This window comes from Heptranchias perlo, chromosome 1 (genome assembly GCF_035084215.1).
Source record: "Heptranchias perlo isolate sHepPer1 chromosome 1, sHepPer1.hap1, whole genome shotgun sequence".
Classification (NCBI taxonomy): domain Eukaryota; kingdom Metazoa; phylum Chordata; class Chondrichthyes; order Hexanchiformes; family Hexanchidae; genus Heptranchias; species Heptranchias perlo.
In genome coordinates this window covers 5,542,288-5,560,625 of record NC_090325.1, presented here as the reverse complement: position 1 = coordinate 5,560,625, position 18,338 = coordinate 5,542,288, and the positions used below count along the sequence as shown (strand labels likewise).

The 18,338-nt window shown below is 47.5% G+C and overlaps 1 protein-coding gene across 5 annotated transcripts in view; it reads right to left on the bottom strand.

Moving 5' to 3' along the window:
- dysf (dysferlin, limb girdle muscular dystrophy 2B (autosomal recessive)) overlaps window positions 1-18,338 on the bottom strand; it is a 302,843-nt gene that overhangs the window by 220,235 nt on the left and 64,270 nt on the right. For all 5 annotated transcript variants that reach the window (XM_067979452.1, XM_067979536.1, XM_067979392.1 and 2 more), the window contains exons 5-10: window positions 15,493-15,613; window positions 9,060-9,253; window positions 6,762-6,890; window positions 4,642-4,704; window positions 2,705-2,755; window positions 2,595-2,625 (exon numbers count right to left, since the gene is read on the bottom strand). In XM_067979452.1, the coding sequence (XP_067835553.1) occupies window positions 2,595-2,625; window positions 2,705-2,755; window positions 4,642-4,704; window positions 6,762-6,890; window positions 9,060-9,253; window positions 15,493-15,613 (589 nt within the window). The remainder of the gene's footprint in view (window positions 1-2,594; window positions 2,626-2,704; window positions 2,756-4,641; window positions 4,705-6,761; window positions 6,891-9,059; window positions 9,254-15,492; window positions 15,614-18,338) is intronic.

The window sequence follows — 18,338 nt, the reverse complement described above, 5'->3', positions numbered from 1 at the left end:
TGTCCATTCACCTAATCTATCAATATCGCTTTGTAATTTTATGTTTTCTTCTATACTGCTTACAATGCCACCAATCTTTGTGTCATCGGCAAACTTAGATATGAGACTTTCTATGCCTTCATCTAAGTCGTTAATAAATATTGTGAATAATTGAGGCCCCAAGACAGATCCCTGCGGGACTCCACTAATCACATCCTGCCAATGTGAGTATTTACCCATTATCCCTACTCTCTGTCGCCTTTCGCTCAGCCAATTTCCTAACCAAGTCCGTACTTTTCCCTCGATTCCATGGGCTTCTAACTTAGCTAACAGTCTCTTATGTGGGACCTTATCAAATGCCTTCTGGAAGTTCATATAAATAACATCCATTGGCATTCCCCTGTCCACTACTTTAGTCACCTCTTCAAAAAATTCAATCAGGTTTATCAGGCACGACCTACCTTTCACAAATCCATGCTGGCTCTCTCTGATTAACTGAAAATTCTCGAGGTGTTCAGTCACCCTATCCTTAATTATAGACTCCAGCATTTTCCCCACAACAGATGTTAGGCTAACTGGTCTATGATTCCCCGGTTTCCCTCTCTCTCCTTTCTTAAAAAGCGGAGTGACATGTGCAGTTTTCCAATCTAGAGGGACAGTTCCTGAATCTATGGATGTTTGGAAGATTATGGCCAGTACATCTGTAATTTCCACCCTTCCCTCAGCAACCTAGGATGCATCCCATCCGGACCGGGTGACTTATCTACTTTAAGTACAGCCAGCCTTTCTAGTACCTCCTCTATCAATTTTTAGCCCATCCAGTATCTCAAATATATCTTCCTTTACTGAGACTCTGGCAGCATCTTCTTCCTTGGTAAAGACAGATGCAAAGTACTCATTTCGTAACCTCAGCCGTGCCCTCTGCCTCCATGAGTAGATCTTCTTTATGGTCCCTAATCGGCCCCACCCCTCCTCTTACTACCCGTTTACGTGCCTGTAGAAGACTTTTGGATTCCCTTTTATGTTGGTCACCAGTCTATTCTCATACTCTCTCTTTGCCCCTCTTATTTCCTTTTTCACTTCCCCTCTGAACTTTCTATTTTCAGCCTGGTTCTCACTTGTGTTATCAATCTGACATCTGTCATACGCCCTTTTTCTGCTTCATCTTACTCTCTCCCTCTTTTCTCATCCAGGGAGCTCTGGCTTTAGTTGCCCTACCTTTCCCCCTCATGGGAATGTACCTAGACTGTACCTGAACCATCTCCTCCTTAAAGGCCGCCCTTTGTTCAATTACAGTTTTGCCTGCCAATCTTTGATTCCAATTTACCCAGGCCAGATCTGTTCTCATCCCATTGAAATTGGCCCTCCTCCAATTGAGTATTTTTAATTTAGAGTGGTCCGTGTCCTTTTCCATAACTATTCTAAACCTTATGATACTATGATCACTGTTCCCTAAATGTTCCCCCACTGACACTTGGCCCGCCTCATTCCCTCGAACCAAATCGAGCAATGCCTCCTTCCTCGTTGGGCCGGAAACGTACTGGTCAAGAAAGTTCTCCTCAACACACTTCAAAAATTCCTCCCCCTCTGTGCCCCTTATATTATTATTGTTATCCCAGTCTAGATTAGGATAGTTGAAGTCTCCAGTTATCACTACTCTATACCTTTTGCTCCGACCTGGTGCCCATCCCCCTGCAAATTAGTTTAAAACCCACCCCCCCCCAACAGCACTAGCAAATCTCCCCGCAAGGTCATTGGTCCCAGCTCTGTTGAGGTGCAACCCGTCCGGCCTGTACAGGTCCCACCTCCCCCAGAACTGGTCCCAATGCCCCAGGAATCTAAAGCCCTCCCTCCTGCACCATCTTTCCAGCCAGGCATTCATCTGCTCTATCTTTCTATTTCTATACTCACTAGCGCGTGGCACCGGGAGTAATCCGGAGATTACTACTTTGAGGTCCTACTTCTTAATCTCTTTCCTAGCTCCTTAAAATCTGCCTGGGGGACCTCATCCCTCTTTCTACCTATGTCATTGCTACCTCCAGAATGTTCTGTGACATCCTTGACCCTGGCACCAGGGAGGCAACATACCATCCTGGGCTCAGGTCTGCGGCCGCAGAAACGCCCATCCGTTCCCCTAACTATAGAATCCCCTATCACTATCGCTCTCCTGGCCTTTCTCCTCTCCCCCACCCAGTACAGCTGAACCACCCATGGTGCTGTGGACTTGGCTCTGGCTGCACTCCTTCCCTTGTGCTGACGTCACTTTTGATTTTCTTACCTCGCTCCCTGACGCCCCTCGCTCTTTATCCGCTCCGACGCTCTGTCCCAAGCTCCAACCAGGTCCGCTCTCCTTACCTTACAAAAACCTGCATTTATATAGCGCCTTTAACGTAATAAAACATCCCAAGGCGCTTCACAGGAGCGATTATCAAACAAAATTTGACACCGAGCCACATGAGGAGATATTAGGACAGGTGGTCAAAAGCTTGGTCAAGGAGGTAGGTTTTAAGGAGTGTCTGAAAGGAGGAGAGATAGAGAGGTGGAGAGGCGGAGAGGTTTAGGGAGGGAGTTGCAGAATGCCATTCACAATGTATAATTCCTCACATGACACTTACTTGGCTCTGAGTAAACTGCCCCAATGTCCAGCTGCAACGGAAGGAAGAGAATTAATTCCAAAGTCATTCACGTTTTCAAATTCTCACAGCAATTTCCAAAGTCAACGTACCTTGAACTCCCCAATAACTGAGTCCATGCGCAGAGAGTGAGAGTTGTACACCTGCGGAACGGGAACAAAATAAATGAAAAAAAATCTCTGGACAGGAAGAATTATTATCACAAATGTCCTTTAAAAAAAAACAATCAATCAATCAATCAGCTATTGGTCAGATTTTATGCCGATCAAGGCGAGGGATATCAGTGCTGGGGTTTGAGAATAGTTCAGGCAGAATGTCGACAGACTGCCATTTCACCATCGTCGATCCTGCACTAATACCCAAGACTAATTTATGCCCCACTGTATCTAACTCACTTCGGAGTGTCTGATTACAGGGCGAGTGAGCTGGCACAGTAAACTGTGTAGATAGGAGCAGGAAGTCGCAAAGGGACACAGGCAGATTAAGTGAGTGGGCAAAACAGCGGCAAATGGAGTTCAATGTGGGCAAGTTTGAGGTCATCCACTTTGGACCCAAGAAAGACAAATCGGAGTATTTTCCAAATGGTGAAAAGCCAGGAACAGTGGAGGAGCAAAGAAATTTAGGAGACCAAGTACACAAATCATTAAAAGCTGGAGGACAGGTACAAAAAGTAATCAAAAAGGCCAATGGAATGTTGGCCTTTATCTCAAGGGGGGCTGGGATAGAAAGGGGAGGAAATGATACTTCAGTTGTTACAGAGCTCTGGTCAGATCCTATCTGGATTTACTGTGTTCAGTTCTGGGCACCGCACCTCAGGAAGGATATATTGGCCTTGGAGGGCGTGCAGCGTAGATTCACCAGAATGATAGCAGGGCTTAAAAGGATTAAATTATAAAGGACAGGTTGCATAAAGTTGGCTTGTATTTCTTTGAGTATAGAAGATTAAGCAGTGATCTAATTGAGGTGTTTAAAATGGTAGAAGGATTCAATAGGGTAGATACAGAGAAACTATTTAATCTGGTGGGGAATCAAGAACAAGTAATATTAAAATTAGAGCTGGGCCGTTCAGGGGTGAAATCAGGAAGCACTTCTTCACTCAAATATTGGTAGAAATCTGGAACTCCCTCTCTCTCAAAAGGTTGTGGATACTGGATCAATTGGGGCCTTCAAGACTGAGATTGATAGATTTTTGTTGGGGAAGGTATCAAGGGATATGGAACAAAGGCAGGAACATGGAGTCGAGGCATGTATCAGCCACTATCGAAGTGAATGGCGGAACAGGTCCGAGGCCTACTCCTGTTCCTAGTGATCCTAAACCTCCCTCTCCACTGTCCCATCAAACACTCCCAGAGCAGGTACAGCACGGGTTAGATACAGAGTAAAGCTCCCTCTACACTGTCCCCATCAAACACTCCCAGGGTCAGGTACAGCACGGGTTAGATACAGAGTAAAGCTCCCTCTACACCGTCCCATCAAACACTCCCAGGGCAGGTACAGCACGGGTTAGATACAGAGTAAAGCTCCCTCTACACCGTCCCATCAAACACTCCCAGGGCAGGTACAGCATGGGTTAGATACAGAGTAAAGCTCCCTCTACACTGTCCCATCAAACACTCCCAGAGCAGGTACAGCACGGGTTAGATACAGAGTAAAGCTCCCTCTACACTGTCCCATCAAATACTCCCAGGGCAGGTACAGCACGGGTTAGATACAGAGTAAAGCTCCCTCTACACTGTCCCATCAAACACTCCCAGGGTCAGGTACAGCATGGGTTAGATACAGAGTAAAGCTCCCTCTACACTGTCCCATCAAACACTCCCAGGGCAGGTACAGCACGGGTTAGATACAGAGTAAAGCTCCCTCTACACTGTCCCATCAAACACTCCCAGGGCAGGTACAGCATGGGTTAGATACAGAGTAAAGCTCCCTCTCCACTGTCCCATCAAATACTCCCAGGGCAGGTACAGCCCGGGTTAGATACAGAGTAAAGCTCCCTCTACACTGTCCCATCAAACACTCAGGGACTCACCATGATAAATATCGGCTCATCAAAGAGATCAGCAGGAGTCTCGTAGAAGTTGAAGAAAAACGTCTGTATAACAGCAGAGGAAGGAATGGAAATACGTTAAGAATTTCTTTGAAGTGAATGATTAGGCAGGAACTTGGTTTGTACATTGGCACGTTCACTTAAACTGATTCATGGCGAGCTGTGAGCAATTTCAGGATTAATGATTGAGACAGAAACCATATCAACATTTAAGATTTGTTTGGAGAGGTGGATGGAATGTGAAGGGATATGGGAACAGGGCGGGTAAATGTGATTCGGACTCCTCGCTCGCGCAGAGGGTAAACGCCAGCATTGACTAGTTGGGCCAAAAGGCTTGTTTCCGTGTTGCAACTTCTATGTATTTCTGTATAAAATCTTTTACTTCCATCACTCCTTCTTTCCAGCTCTCACCATCTATTTTGGCAATGGGAGCGGTCTTGCTTTATATATTTTATTGGCTGATGATAACTCTAAATGACAGTGATAGCTTTTTTGTATATATTTCTATATATTTGTACTATGAGAACAGAGCAAGTAAAGAAAGACTTGCATTTATACAGCATCTTTCACAACCTCAGTACTTTTGAAGTGTACTCACTGTTGTAATGTAGTCAGCTACTCGTCATCGGTCAGGACATCCAACTGGACCAATGTGATCCTGACTTCTAATTAGTCACTGGATAAAGTGCTTTCAGTTTGTGTCACTTTGCCTGTGTTGGGAACACTCTCAGCTCTGAGTCAGAAGGTTCAAGCCAAGTCCAGGAGTTGAACATGTAACCTAGGCTGAGGCAGCCAGTGCAGTACTGAGGGGGTGCTGCGTTGCTCAAGGTGCTTTGCGGTGAGACATTAAAACCAAGGCCGTTCAGGTAGCTGTTAAAGATCCCTTGTAACTGCTCAGAGTTTTCTCCTGGGGTCCTGGCCAACATTCACCCCTCAACCATCACCAAAAATAGATTCATTAGTCGTTCACCTTAGAATCATAGAATCTTGCAGCACAGAAGGAGGCCATTCGGCCCATCGTGCCTGTGCTGGAAACTTGTAGAAATTCTAAGGTTTTGAAATGGAGTTGGAGTGGAGATTGGTTTTACACTATTTAACCACTGTGGCAGCACCATCATCACGTGGACTGCAGCAGTTCAAGAAGGCAGCCCACCATCACCTGCTCAGGGCAAGTAAGGATGGGCAATAAATGTTGGCCTTGGCAGCGACGCCCACATCCTGAGAACAAATTTTAAAAATTGACAGATTTATTAAATTCAACTTGATGACTCGCTGTGGTGGGAGCTGAACTCATAAGGTTGGGTTTCTGCTCCACTATCATAACCACTTGACTAACATAACCGTACAAGGATGATTTAGCCTTTCAATAATACAGCTTTGACCGTGGAATGTGCTCTGTGAGATGAGTCAGGCCTGGGCAGTGGAGTATAAGTTGCAATGTTAGACTGTTATCTTGGAGTTTCACAAGTTTACCTCATGCGGGATGGAGGGCATCAGTGGGAAATGTCAGAGCTTTAGGGGGTAAAATATACTGGGTAGCACTCTCTCACCTCTCAGGCAGAAGGTCATGGGTTCAAGCCCCCCTCCAGAGACTTGACCACATAATCTAGGCTGACACTCCCAGTGCAGTACTGAGGGAGTGCTGCACTGTTGGAGATGCCGCCTTTCGGATGAGAAGTTAAACCAAGTCTGCCCTCTCAGGTGGACGTAAATGATCCAACGGCACTATTTCAAAGAAAGCAGGGGAGTTCTCCCTGGTGTCCTGGGCAATAATTATCCCTCAACCAGCATCACTGAAAACAGATTATCTCATTGCTGTTTGTGGGACCTTGCTGTGTGCTAATTGGCTGCCGCGTTTCCTACATTTCAACAGTGGCTACACTTCAAAAAGTTCTTCATTGATTGGACGTCCTGAGATTGTGAAAGGCACTGAATAAATGCAAGTCCTTTCATCTTTCTTTCTATGGTCTCTGGAAAGAAAACGTTTGATAGAGGTAATGATGACCTTTTCACGTTTCAAGTTTTCTCCGTTATCCTGTCCCCTATCCAAACACACTCCATCCGCACCACTGTGTGAGGGTTTCACAAGATCTGCGTCTTACCTCATCAAAGAAAGGGTTGTTGCCTTTCCGGATCCGAGTTGTCTTCGTCTGGCCGGCAACCGTCACTTTAACGACAGGCCTGATGTTAATGCCGGGGAGCTGACGCCCCTCTACCACAAGCACTCTGACCTGGAAACAGAAGAATTTGGTAAATACGCATTGCCTCAGGAAGTGACATCGATGGTGACATGGACTCCACAAGGGAAGAGCAGGTTGGCTTCAGTTTGATACGGTCCATAGTGATACAAGGGCCGAGGGCATGGCAGCCAATATTGGGCCTTCTACAATCAGAGAGATAAGCAACCATGGGAAAATAAATAGTTGGCTCAGGTCTTGATTTCCAGTTTCAAAAAGGAAAGAAGAGACATCCCAAGTAACTGCAAGCGGGTGGGTTTAACATCAGCTATGGGAAGATTGCTAGAATATAGACTCGTACCGCACAGAAGGAGGCCATTCGGCCCACCGTGGCTCTGCCGGCTCTTGAAAGACCTATCTAATTAGTCCCACTCGTCTGCTCTTTCCCCTTAGACCTGCGATAAATTTTCTGGGACCGAGTATGTGAGAATTTGGAAAATAGGTTAATTAGGGAGAGTCAGTGAAAGGTAGCTCATGTCTCATTAACCCAATAGAGTTGTTTGATGGTCACACAGGTGGTAGATCGAGGAGGATCAATGCATGTCGTGTACATGGGATGAAACTTTCAACTTCAGCGAATAACGGGCAGGGGCGGATCATTCGCCCATTCAACACTCTGCCAGGATTTCCCTTCAATTGAAGTCCACCAAAATTGAAAGTTTCGCCCATCGATTTTGATCAGTTAAAGTTCCACAAATTCCATTACTAGCTCAAATCGAAAGGCACGGAATTGGAGGCAATCTTGAGGTCGGGACAGGAAATTAGCTGGAAGTTTTTGATTCTAAGGGGATATGGGGATTGGGCGGGAAAGTGGAGTTAAGGTCGAAGATCAGCCATGATCTGATTGAATAGTGGAGCAGGCTCGAGGGGCCGTTTGGCCTACTCCTGCTCCTGTTTCTTATGTTCTTATGCTCTAGTTGAAAGGCTTCAGTTGCAATAAAAGGGACATTTGGAATCCCACAGGGGCTGGGGCTCCAGATATATAATATCCCTATGGGATATCATTTGTTCCCAAATCTCTCCACCACTGGGGGCTTTCATCAGATCATTTTGGGACCGCTGTGGACTAATCGATGGAGATTGATCGCCTCGATTAGTCAACAACTCCATCATCATTGTATCATGGGACTACCAGGATGGTAGAAGGTGAACTAGATGGTCCTTATTCGTTCCTAAATAACTTGGATTTGGGAATAGAGGGGAGAGTAATTGGAAGTTTAGAGTGATGCACATTACAGGAAATAAAGGAGGAGAGCAGTAAAGTTTAAAAGGCCACTGAAGCATTAAAATAACAGACAGAATGATGAAAGGACTGAGTTATGGTAAAGGGTAGAATCGGGTGATACTTCCTGAAGATGAAGGGATTAAGGCTTGAGATCGGATGGAGGTGTTTAAAATAATGAAGGGATTGACAGGGTAGAGAGAGAATGGCCCTTTCCCTCCAGTGGTAGAATCCAGGGCAAGGGGACAGAGTCTGAGGCTAAATCGGTTAAAAGGGAAACAAAACTTTGTGCAAAGGGGTGTGAGAATGTGGGACCCACAGCCCCAGAAGGCCAGAGATGGAGAATCAATCGAGATGTTTAAAGAAGAGATAGAGACGTAGTTAGGGAGTGAGGGTATTAAGTGATATGGGCACACGGCAGGGAAGTAAATGTTTTACAAAATGGCCGAGCCGGGTTAATGGGCCAGACGGGCTGCTCACATCCTCCCGAGTGGGGGAAAAAATGTATCAATTGGGCCATTTTTTAAACAAATTGCAATGAATCCAAAGGAGAGTTCTCTCTTGGACCTGCCTTCCTGCGGTGTCCACAATCGGATAACGTCCAGTTTGTGGCCTGGCTTTCCGCCGCGTGAACTATAAAACAAAATAAAAATCAATCCTTCCCAGGCCTAGAAATAATTGGGCTCGATGTTTGTTATAATTCTTTGCCCGGTTTACTTTTCCTTTACAAGGGTTTCCGGGAATGAAACTCGCTCTTTAAAAGAGACCCCAATGGCAAGACTCTCGGGGTGAAAGTGACTTCAATGGAAAAGAGAACCGAGCAGGATATAAAAGGGGACTCGCTATCGATCCTTCTGCTCTATTGCCCAAAACCAATTTCAGCCCCGCCCTCTTTAAAATAGGCTCTTAGTCCCAACCCTTCAACCCTGTAGGTGACTCGCCTGGAAGTCCTGAGGCTTGTTCGGGAGCAGATGTTTGGTTGAGCGTTTCCTCCTCCTGATCCCGTGGACCACGTTGGTCGGTGGTTTCTTTGGCATAACGGGTGGTTCAGTCCCAGGTGTCCCCGATGAGGGTTCGGTCTCATCACCTGTGCCCAGAGGGTCTTCTGTGTCCCCCTCTCCCTCACCGCCAGTGTCTGCAGATACACGTTAGGAACGTAAGCCTGGAAGATGCTGTTGGTGGTCTATTGTGTGTTGGTGAGAGTCCTTAGGGTACGAGATGCAGAGAACATTGGAGATCTAGGGTTGGTGAGAGTCCTTAGTGTACAATGTGCAGAGGGCACTAGTGATCTAGGGTTGGTGAGAGTCCTTAGTGTACGATGTGCAGAGGGCACTAGTGATCTAGGGTTGGTGAGAGTCCTTAGTGTACAATGTGCAGAGGGCACTAGTGATCTAGGGTTGGTGAGAGTCCTTAGTGTACAATGTGCAGAGGGCACTAGTGATCGAGGGTTGGTGAGAGTCCTTAGTGTACAATGTGCAGAGGGCACTAGTGATCTAGGGTTGGTGAGAGTCCTTAGGGTACAATGTGCAGAGGGCACTAGTGATCTAGGGTTGGTGAGAGTCCTTAGGGTACAATGTGCAGAGGGCACTAGTGATCTAGGGTTGGTGAGAGTCCTTAGGGTACGATGAGCAGAGGGCACTCGTGATCTAGGGTTGGTGAGAGTCCTTAGGGTACGATGAGCAGAGGGCACTAGTGATCTAGGGTTGGTGAGAGTCCTTAGGGTACGATGTGCAGAGGGCACTAGTGATCTAGGGTTGGTGAGAGTCCTTAGTGTACGATGTGCAGAGGGCACTAGTGATCTAGGGTTGGTGAGAGTCCTTAGGGTACGATGTGCAGAGGGCACTAGTGATCGAGGGTTGGTGAGAGTCCTTAGGGTACGATGTGCAGAGAGCACTAGTGATCGAGGGTTGGTGAGAGTCCTTAGTGTACAATGTGCAGAGGGCACTAGTGATCTAGGGTTGGTGAGAGTCCTTAGGGTACGATGTGCAGAGAGCACTAGTGAGCTAGGGTTGGTGAGAGTCCTTAGGGTACAATGAGCAGAGGGCACTAGTGAGCTAGGGTTGGTGAGAGTCCTTAGGGTACAATGAGCAGAGGGCACTAGTGAGCTAGGGTTGGTGAGAGTCCTTAGTGTACAATGTGCAGAGGGCACTAGTGAGCTAGGGTTAGTGAGGGTCCTTAGTGTACAATGTGCAGAGGGCACTAGTGATCTAGGGTTAGTGAGAGTCCTTAGTGTACAATGTGCAGAGGGCACTAGTGATCTAGGGTTAGTGAGAGTCCTTCGTGTACGATGTGCAGAGGGCACTAGTGATCTAGGGTTAGTGAGGGTCCTTAGGGTACGATGTGCAGAGGGCACTAGTGATCTAGGGTTAGTGAGGGTCCTTAGGGTACGATGTGCAGAGGGCACTAGTGATCTAGGGTTAGTGAGAGTCCTTAGTGTACAATGTGCAGAGGGCACTAGTGAGCTAGGGTTGATGAGAATCCTTAGGTTCTACAGCGGGGGAATGAGACTAGCTGGATTGCTCTTACAAAGAGCCGGAACGGGCTCGATGGGCCGAATAGCCTCCTTCCGTGCTGTAACCATTCTATGATTCCAGGTGCGGAGGGCACTGGTGATCTAGGGTTTATGTGTGTAATACCCTGAGAACACGCTGCTGTAGCAAAGAGGCATGGAGTATCTTTCACCTAAACTGTTTGCAATCAATGGAAATTAAAATTAGCTGAATTGATTCATTCAACTGCAAATTAGATAGATTTCTTTCAAAAAGTAACATTTTGAGATACAGTATATCAGTAATTTAAGACATGACACGTGGTAAATGCAGCATGTTTGGGAGGACCAGGTGACTTTGGACCTATGGTTCCCAAAGCTCTCCACCACTGGGGGTTTTCCTCACCTCATGTCTGGGGTCTGTTGTAGACTCATTGATAGAGATTGATTTCTATGATTAGTCAACAACTCCACTGTTGTTGTATCATGGGACTACCAGGATGGTAAAAGGTGAACCAGCTGGACCCTGGTCTATTAATTCCCACATTCTATAACAGGTGATGATCCGTTCTCCAGTTTACTGCCCAAGTGGTGAAGGTGATCATTACCCCCATTGTGCTTCCGGATAAAGTCCGGATATATCTTGTGTGTTGGTTTGTCTTTTTAATGTTTCAGTAAGTTACCCGCACATCCCCCCACCCACTAACCCCCCACCCCCGACCCCAGTCCTGACCTTTGACCAGTTGAGGGTGTGGTGGAACCAGGCTCCATTAACCAAATCAGCTCTTATTTCTTTTTATTCGTTCATGGGATGTGGGCGTCGCTGGCGAGGCCGGCATTTATTGCCCATCCCTAATTGCCCCTTGAGAAGGTGGTGGTGAGCCGCCTTCTTGAACCGCTGCAGTCCGTGTGGTGAAGGTTCTCCCACAGTGCTGTTAGGAAGGGAGTTCCAGGATTTTGACCCAGCGACGGTGAAGGAACGGCGATATATTTCCAAGTCGGGATGGTGTGTGACTTGGAGGGGAACGTGCAGGTGGTGTTGTTCCCATGTGCCTGCTGCTCTTGTCCTTCTAGGTGGTAGAGGTCGCGGGTTTGGGAGGTGCTGTCGAAGAAGCCTTGGCGAGTTGCTGCAGTGCATCCTGTGGATGGTGCACACTGCAGCCACTGTGCGCCGGTGGTGAAGGGAGTGAATGTTTAGGGTGGTGGATGGGGTGCCAATCAAGCGGGCTGCTTTATCTTGGATGGTGTCGAGCTTCTTGAGTGTTGTTGGAGCTGCACTCATCCAGGCAAGTGGAGAGTATTCCATCACACTCCTGACTTGTGCCTTGTAGATGGTGGAAAGGCTTTGGGGAGTCAGGAGGTGAGTCACTCGCCGCAGAATACCCAGCCTCTGACCTGCCAGTTGCCTCTGGTTGAGAGAGACCAGTGTCGATTAAACCATTTGCTATGTGTTTAAACCCTTTGCACTTTCCCCTTTTTGGAGGGAGGAGGAGGGTTAAGAATGGCAGCTGAACTCTGTAAGACTGGCTGTAACCCCAATGGAATGCGAGAGAAGGACCTTCCAGAGTTCTCTCGCGTCTGCGGTCAGCTGACAGAGGAAAGGCTGAGCTGTCTTGTAAGTAAACAATGTTTGAAAGGATCAGGAGGTCACAGCCTGTTATTCTTCATTAACTACATCACTTCGGGCTAGATGAAGCAGCATTGCTCAGCTCAGAACCAAGTGACGACATACTGGGCGAATGGAATGTTGGCCTTTATCTCAAAGAGGCTGGAATACAAAGGGGTGGAAGTTATGTTCCAGTTATATTAAGCTCTAGTTAGTCCCTAACTGGAGGACTGCGTGCCGTTCTGGGCACTGCACCTCAGGAAGGATAGATTGGCCTTGGAGGGGGTGCACTGCAGATTCACCAGAATGATACCGGGGCTAAAAGGGTTAAATTATAAAGGACAGATTTCATAGACTGGGCTTGTATTTTCTTGAGTACAGAAGATTAAGGGGTGATCTAATTGAGGTGTTTAAGATGATTAAAGGATTTGATAGGGTAGATAGAGAGAAACTATTTCCTCTGGTGGGAGAATCCGAAACAAGGGGGAATAACCTTAAAATTAGAGCCAGGCCGTTCAGGGGGTGATGTCAGGAAGCACTTCTTCACACAAAGGGGAGTGGAAATCTGGAACTCTCTCCCCCAAAAAGTTGTGGATGCTGGGAGTCAATTGAAAATTTCAAAAAGGAGATTGATAGATTTTTGTTAGCCAAGGATATTCATAGGATCATAGAAATTTTGCAGCACAGGAGGAGACCATTCGGCCCATTGTGTCCATGCCAGCCGAGAAAAAGCTATCCAGCCTAATCCCACTTTCCAGCACTTGGTCCATAGCCCTGTAGGTTACAGCACTTCAAATGCACATCCAGGTACTTTTTAAATGAGTTGAGGGTTTCTGCCTCTACCACCCTCTCAGGCAGTGAGTTCCAGACCCCCACCACCCTCTGGGTGAAAAAAATCTCCTCAACTCCCCTCTAATCCTTCTACCAGTTACTTTAAATCTATGCCCCCTGGTTATTGACCTCTCTGCTAAGGGAAATAGGTCCTTCCTATCCACTCTATCTCGGCCCCTCATAATTTTATACACCTCAATTAAATCTCCCCTCAGTCTCATCTGTTCCCAAGAAAATATCCTCCTGAGGGAGGTTATGCTAGAACTGAATAAAACACTGGTTGGGCCACGGCTTGAGTACTGTGTACAGTTCTGGTCACCACCTTACAGGAAAGATGTGATTGCTCTAGAGAGCGTACAGAGGCGATTTACGAGAATGTTGCCAGGACTTGACAATTTTACCTATGAGAAAAGATTGGATAGGCTGGGGTTGTTTTCTTTGGAACAAAGGAGGCTGAGGGGAGATTTAATTGAGATGTATAAAATTTTGACTGGACTAGATAGAGTGGATAGGAAGGACCTACATTTCCCACCCCGCACTCCCACCACACAGCAGACATGTAATCTCCTGGGAGAGGCACAACAAAGCAGGGAAAAATCCAGGACCAGAAAAGGGGAAAACAACCTGGAGAATTCCTCTGCGACCCCCCCTCAGGCGACCAAAACCAGTCCCGGGAGATCACATGGACCGTGTGTACTTTATCTGTTAATCCACTTGCCTTCTATGTGATGTGCTCTCGCTCCCGGTGAAGGACCAGTCCAGCTCCGTCTTGAAGGCGCCCAGAAAATCAGCACCGGTCACACCAGCCGGCAAAGCATTCCATTAAAATCGCCATCTTTAAAATCGCCAAAAGGCTCCCACTGCCGCAGGCGGGAAATGAATTCACCGGACCGGTGAAACCAGGTCCGAGTTAAAATCCCATCGCCCCCCCCACCCCCCAGCCATTGTTGCCGGACGGTGTGTAACTCTGACCTTGTGGTTGCTGACGAATGCATTTTGTACAAACACTCCAGATATCTCGGAACTCCAGCTTAACCCTGTTATTTCCTGATTTATTAAACAGGTGACAAACGGAGCACAGAACTTGTGGTGGAATCGGTTAGCTCGCTGTCCACACGCGCAGAGTCTCGTTAGGTAGATACCCTGGGGTAGGTCGTGACTTTGTGCAATGACTTCAATATAAATAAAAATGGGGAGAGATTAAAAACAGGCTGTCGATGGACTTTAGCTATGAGGAAAGATTGGATAGGCTGGAGTTGTTTTCTTTGGAACAGAGGAGGCTGAGGGGTGATTTAATTGAGGTGTATAAAATTATGAGGGGCCGAGATAGAGTGGATAGGAAGGGCCTATTTCCCTTAGCAGAGAGGTCAATAACCAGGGGACATAGATTTAAAGTAATTGGTAGAAGGAATAGAGGGGAGTTGAGGAGATTTTCTTTCACCCAGAGGGTGGTGGGGGTCTGGAACTCACTGCCTGAGAGGGTGGTAGAGGCAGAAACCCTCACTCATTTAAAAAGTACTTGGATGTGCACTTGAAGTGCTGTAACCTGCAGGGCTACGGACCAAGTGCTGGAAAGTGGGATTAGGCTGGATGGCTTTTTTTCGGTCGGTACAGACATGATGGGCCGAATGGCCTCCTTCTGTGCTGTAAATTTCTATGATTCTATTACCCGTTTTACACAATTGCACAAAGTCAAGATCTATTCCACTGTGCGATGTGGTACTGAGACTTACAAACGAGGAAGGCATCACCGCTGTATGTAGGAAATTCAACATCACTGAATCGTAAACCACCCACTCTGGCTCCATCTCGACCCTGACTGACCTCTCTCTCTCTCTCTCTCTCTCGCCCTCCTCTATCCACCCTCATTGTGAATTTACCTCGTATCTCCTCTGCCTTCAACCCTGCCTGACCTCCACCCATCATAGTTCTGACCCCTGACCCCATCCACCTCCAAAACTGGAATTTGTCAACTCCAGCTTTTAGGAATTTCTATTAAATTAGACATCAACAATAAGGCATCTGGAACAGTGGGGGAGCCAATGATGGGGGCGAGGTCAGGGGTCATGACCTCCCCTCCCCCCCACCACCACATCACTCTGAGATTGGCTAATTCTGTATGTCTTTTAAATTCATGATTGCAGTGCGTTGATAGGGAACGGCAACACCGGGTCGGTGGGTTTCATCGTGGCTGTGCCAAGGCGGCTAAATCTGCAATCCGCACCCCCCCCACACCTCTCAAATCCTTCGACCTTAGCTCCACCCCCGGTCTGGAGGTCAAGTGGACAACGGACTTCCGAGATTTGGGACCGCAAGGGCCTTGATTCCACCTCATGGGAGATCAGGGGCTTTTGGGTGTCCGTTCGACACCGTAGAAATTTCCAGATTGTCTGACCCAAATATTCAGCCCTTCCCCCCCCCCCCCCACCCGCCGATGACATCATCTTACCGGTGAGGGTGTCAGCTTCCGGTGACACCGCTGTCGTCGTCGTCTCAGGCTGAGCAGGCGGTGGGAACAAGGGCGCAGTCCCAGGAGGTGGGATGTACGAGGCCTGTAGAATTATGGTGGCCTGTGAGAAAAGGAAATGCATAATTACCGAAAGCTAGCCAAGATGGAGGATGTGACTTGTAATCCATTATGTATTAATCTGCAAAGGTAAAGGAGTGTCCCTTTAAGGTAACGAACCCCGATTGCTGTTAAGTAAGCATATGTTCTGGTCATTCAGAGTTCAATTGCAGTTTGGCCAGGGGACAAATTGCAGGTCAGTTTCAGTTGCCGATCAGAAGCGTTCAGCATTAGGTAACAGACAAAGGGTCAGACCCCCAATGACTCCTCTTTTCTCTTCACTGGTCTGTGCTATATTGGCTCACTGGATAGCGCACTCTCTCATCGCTGTGTCAGAAGGTCATGGGTTCAAGTCTCACTCCTGAGAATGGACACAAAATCCAGGCTGACACTCTCAGTGCAGTACTGAGGGAGTGCTGCAGTGCCGTCTTTCGGATGGGGCGTCAAACCGAGGCTCCGTCTGCCCTCTCAGGTGGATGCAAAAGATCCCACGACACTATTTTGAGGAAGAACGGGCGAGTTCTTGCCGTGTGTCTTGGGGCCAATATTTATCCCTCAACCAACATCACTAAAACAGATTACTGCTGTTTGTGGGATCTTGCTGTGCGCAAATTGGATACTGCGTTGCCTACGTCAAAACAGCAACTACTTCAAAAAGTATTTCACTGGCTGTAAAGTGCTTTGGGCCGGCCTGAGGTTGCGAAAGTCATTATATAAATGCAAGTACTAGGTACTCGGACCCTTGCTTTTTGTGGTATTGATTAATGATTTGGACTTGAATGTAGGGGGCTTGATCAAGAAGTTTGCAGATGATACAAAAATTGGTCGTGTGGTTGATAGTGAGGAGGAAAGCTGTAGACTGCAGGAAGATATCAATGGACTGGTCAGGTGGGCAGAAAAATGGCAAATGGAAGTGTGAGGTAATGCATTTGGGGAGGGCAAACAAGGCAAGGGAGCACACAATAAATGGGAGGATACTGAGAGGTGTAGAGGAACAAAGGGACCTTGGAGTACATGTCCACTGATCCCTGAAGGTAGCAGGACTGGTAGATAAGGTGGTTAAAAAGGCATATGGGATACTTTCCTTTATTAGCCGAGGCATGGAATATAAGAGCAGGGAGGTTATGCTAGAACTGTATAAAACACTAGTTAGGGCACAGCTTGAGTACTGTGTACAGTTCTGGAAAGATGTGAGGGGACAGAGGAGATTTACGAGGGTGTTGCCAGGGCTGAAGAATTTTAGCTATGAGGAAAGATTGGATAGACTGAGGTTGTTTTCTTTGGAGCAGAGGAGGCTGAGGGGAGATTTAATTGAGGTGTATAAAATTATGAGGGGCCGAGATAGAGTGGATGGGAAGGACCTATTTCCCTTAGCAGAGAGGTCAGTGGGAGCATAGATTTAAAGTAATTGGTGGAAGGATTAGGGGGGAGCTGAGGAGAATTTTTTCACCCAGAGGGTGGTGGGGGTCTGGAACTCACTGCCTGAGAGGGTGGGAGAGGCAGAAACCCTCAAATCATTTAAAAAGTACTTGCATGTGAACCTGAAGTGCCGTGACCTACAGGGCTACGGACCAAGTGCTGGAAAGTGGGATTAAGCTGGATAGCTCTTTTTTGCCGCCAAGGGCATGATGGGCCGAATGGCCTCCTTCTGTGCCGATACTTTTTATGATCCGACATCCTCAGGGCAGTGTCCTAGGCCCAACCATCTTCAGCTGCTTCATCAATGACCTTTCCTCCATCATAAGGTCAGAAATGGGGATGTTCGCTGATGATTGCACAGTGTTCAGTTCCATTCGCAACCCCTCAGATAATGAAGCAGTCTGAGCCTGCATGCAGCAAGACCTGGACAACATCCAGGCTTGGGCTCATAAGTGGCAAGTAACATTCACACCAGACATGTGCCAGGCAATGACCATCTCCAACAAGAGACAGTCTAACCAACTCCCCTTGACATTCAACGGCATTACCATCACCAAATCCCCCACCATCAACATCCTGGGGGTCACCATTGACCAGAAACTTAACTGGACCAGCCACATAAATACTATGGCTACAAGAGCAAGTCAGAGGCTGGGTATTCTGTGGCGAGTGACTCACCTCCTGACTCCCCAAAGCCTTTCCACCACCTACAAGGCACAAGTCAGGAGTGTGATGGAATACTCTCCACTTGCTTGGATGAGTGCAGCTCCAACAACACTCAAGAAGCTCAATACCATCCAGGACAAAGCAGCCCACTTGATTGGCACCCCATCCACTACCCTAAGCATTCACTCCCTTCACCACCGGCGCACTGTGGCTGCAGTGTGTACCATCCACATGATGCACTGCAGCAACTCGCCAAGGCTTCTTCAACAGCACCTCCCAAACCTGCGACCTCTACCACCCAGAAGGAAAAGGGTGGCAGGCACATGGGAACAACACCACCTGCACGTTCCCCTCCAAGTCACACACCATCCCGACTTGGAAATATATCGCCGTTCCTTCATCATCGCTGGGTCAAAATCCTGGAACTCCCTTCCTAACAGCACTGTGGGAGAACCTTCACCACACGGACTGCAGCGGTTCAGGAAGGCGGCTCACCACCACCTTCTCAAGGGCAATTAGGGATGGGCAATAAATGCCAGCCTTGCCAGCGACGCCCACATCCTGTGAACTAATTTTTAAAAAATGATTCTATGAAGTCTTTCTTTCTTTCCCTCTGAATGCTGTTCCATCTCTGGCTCAGTCCT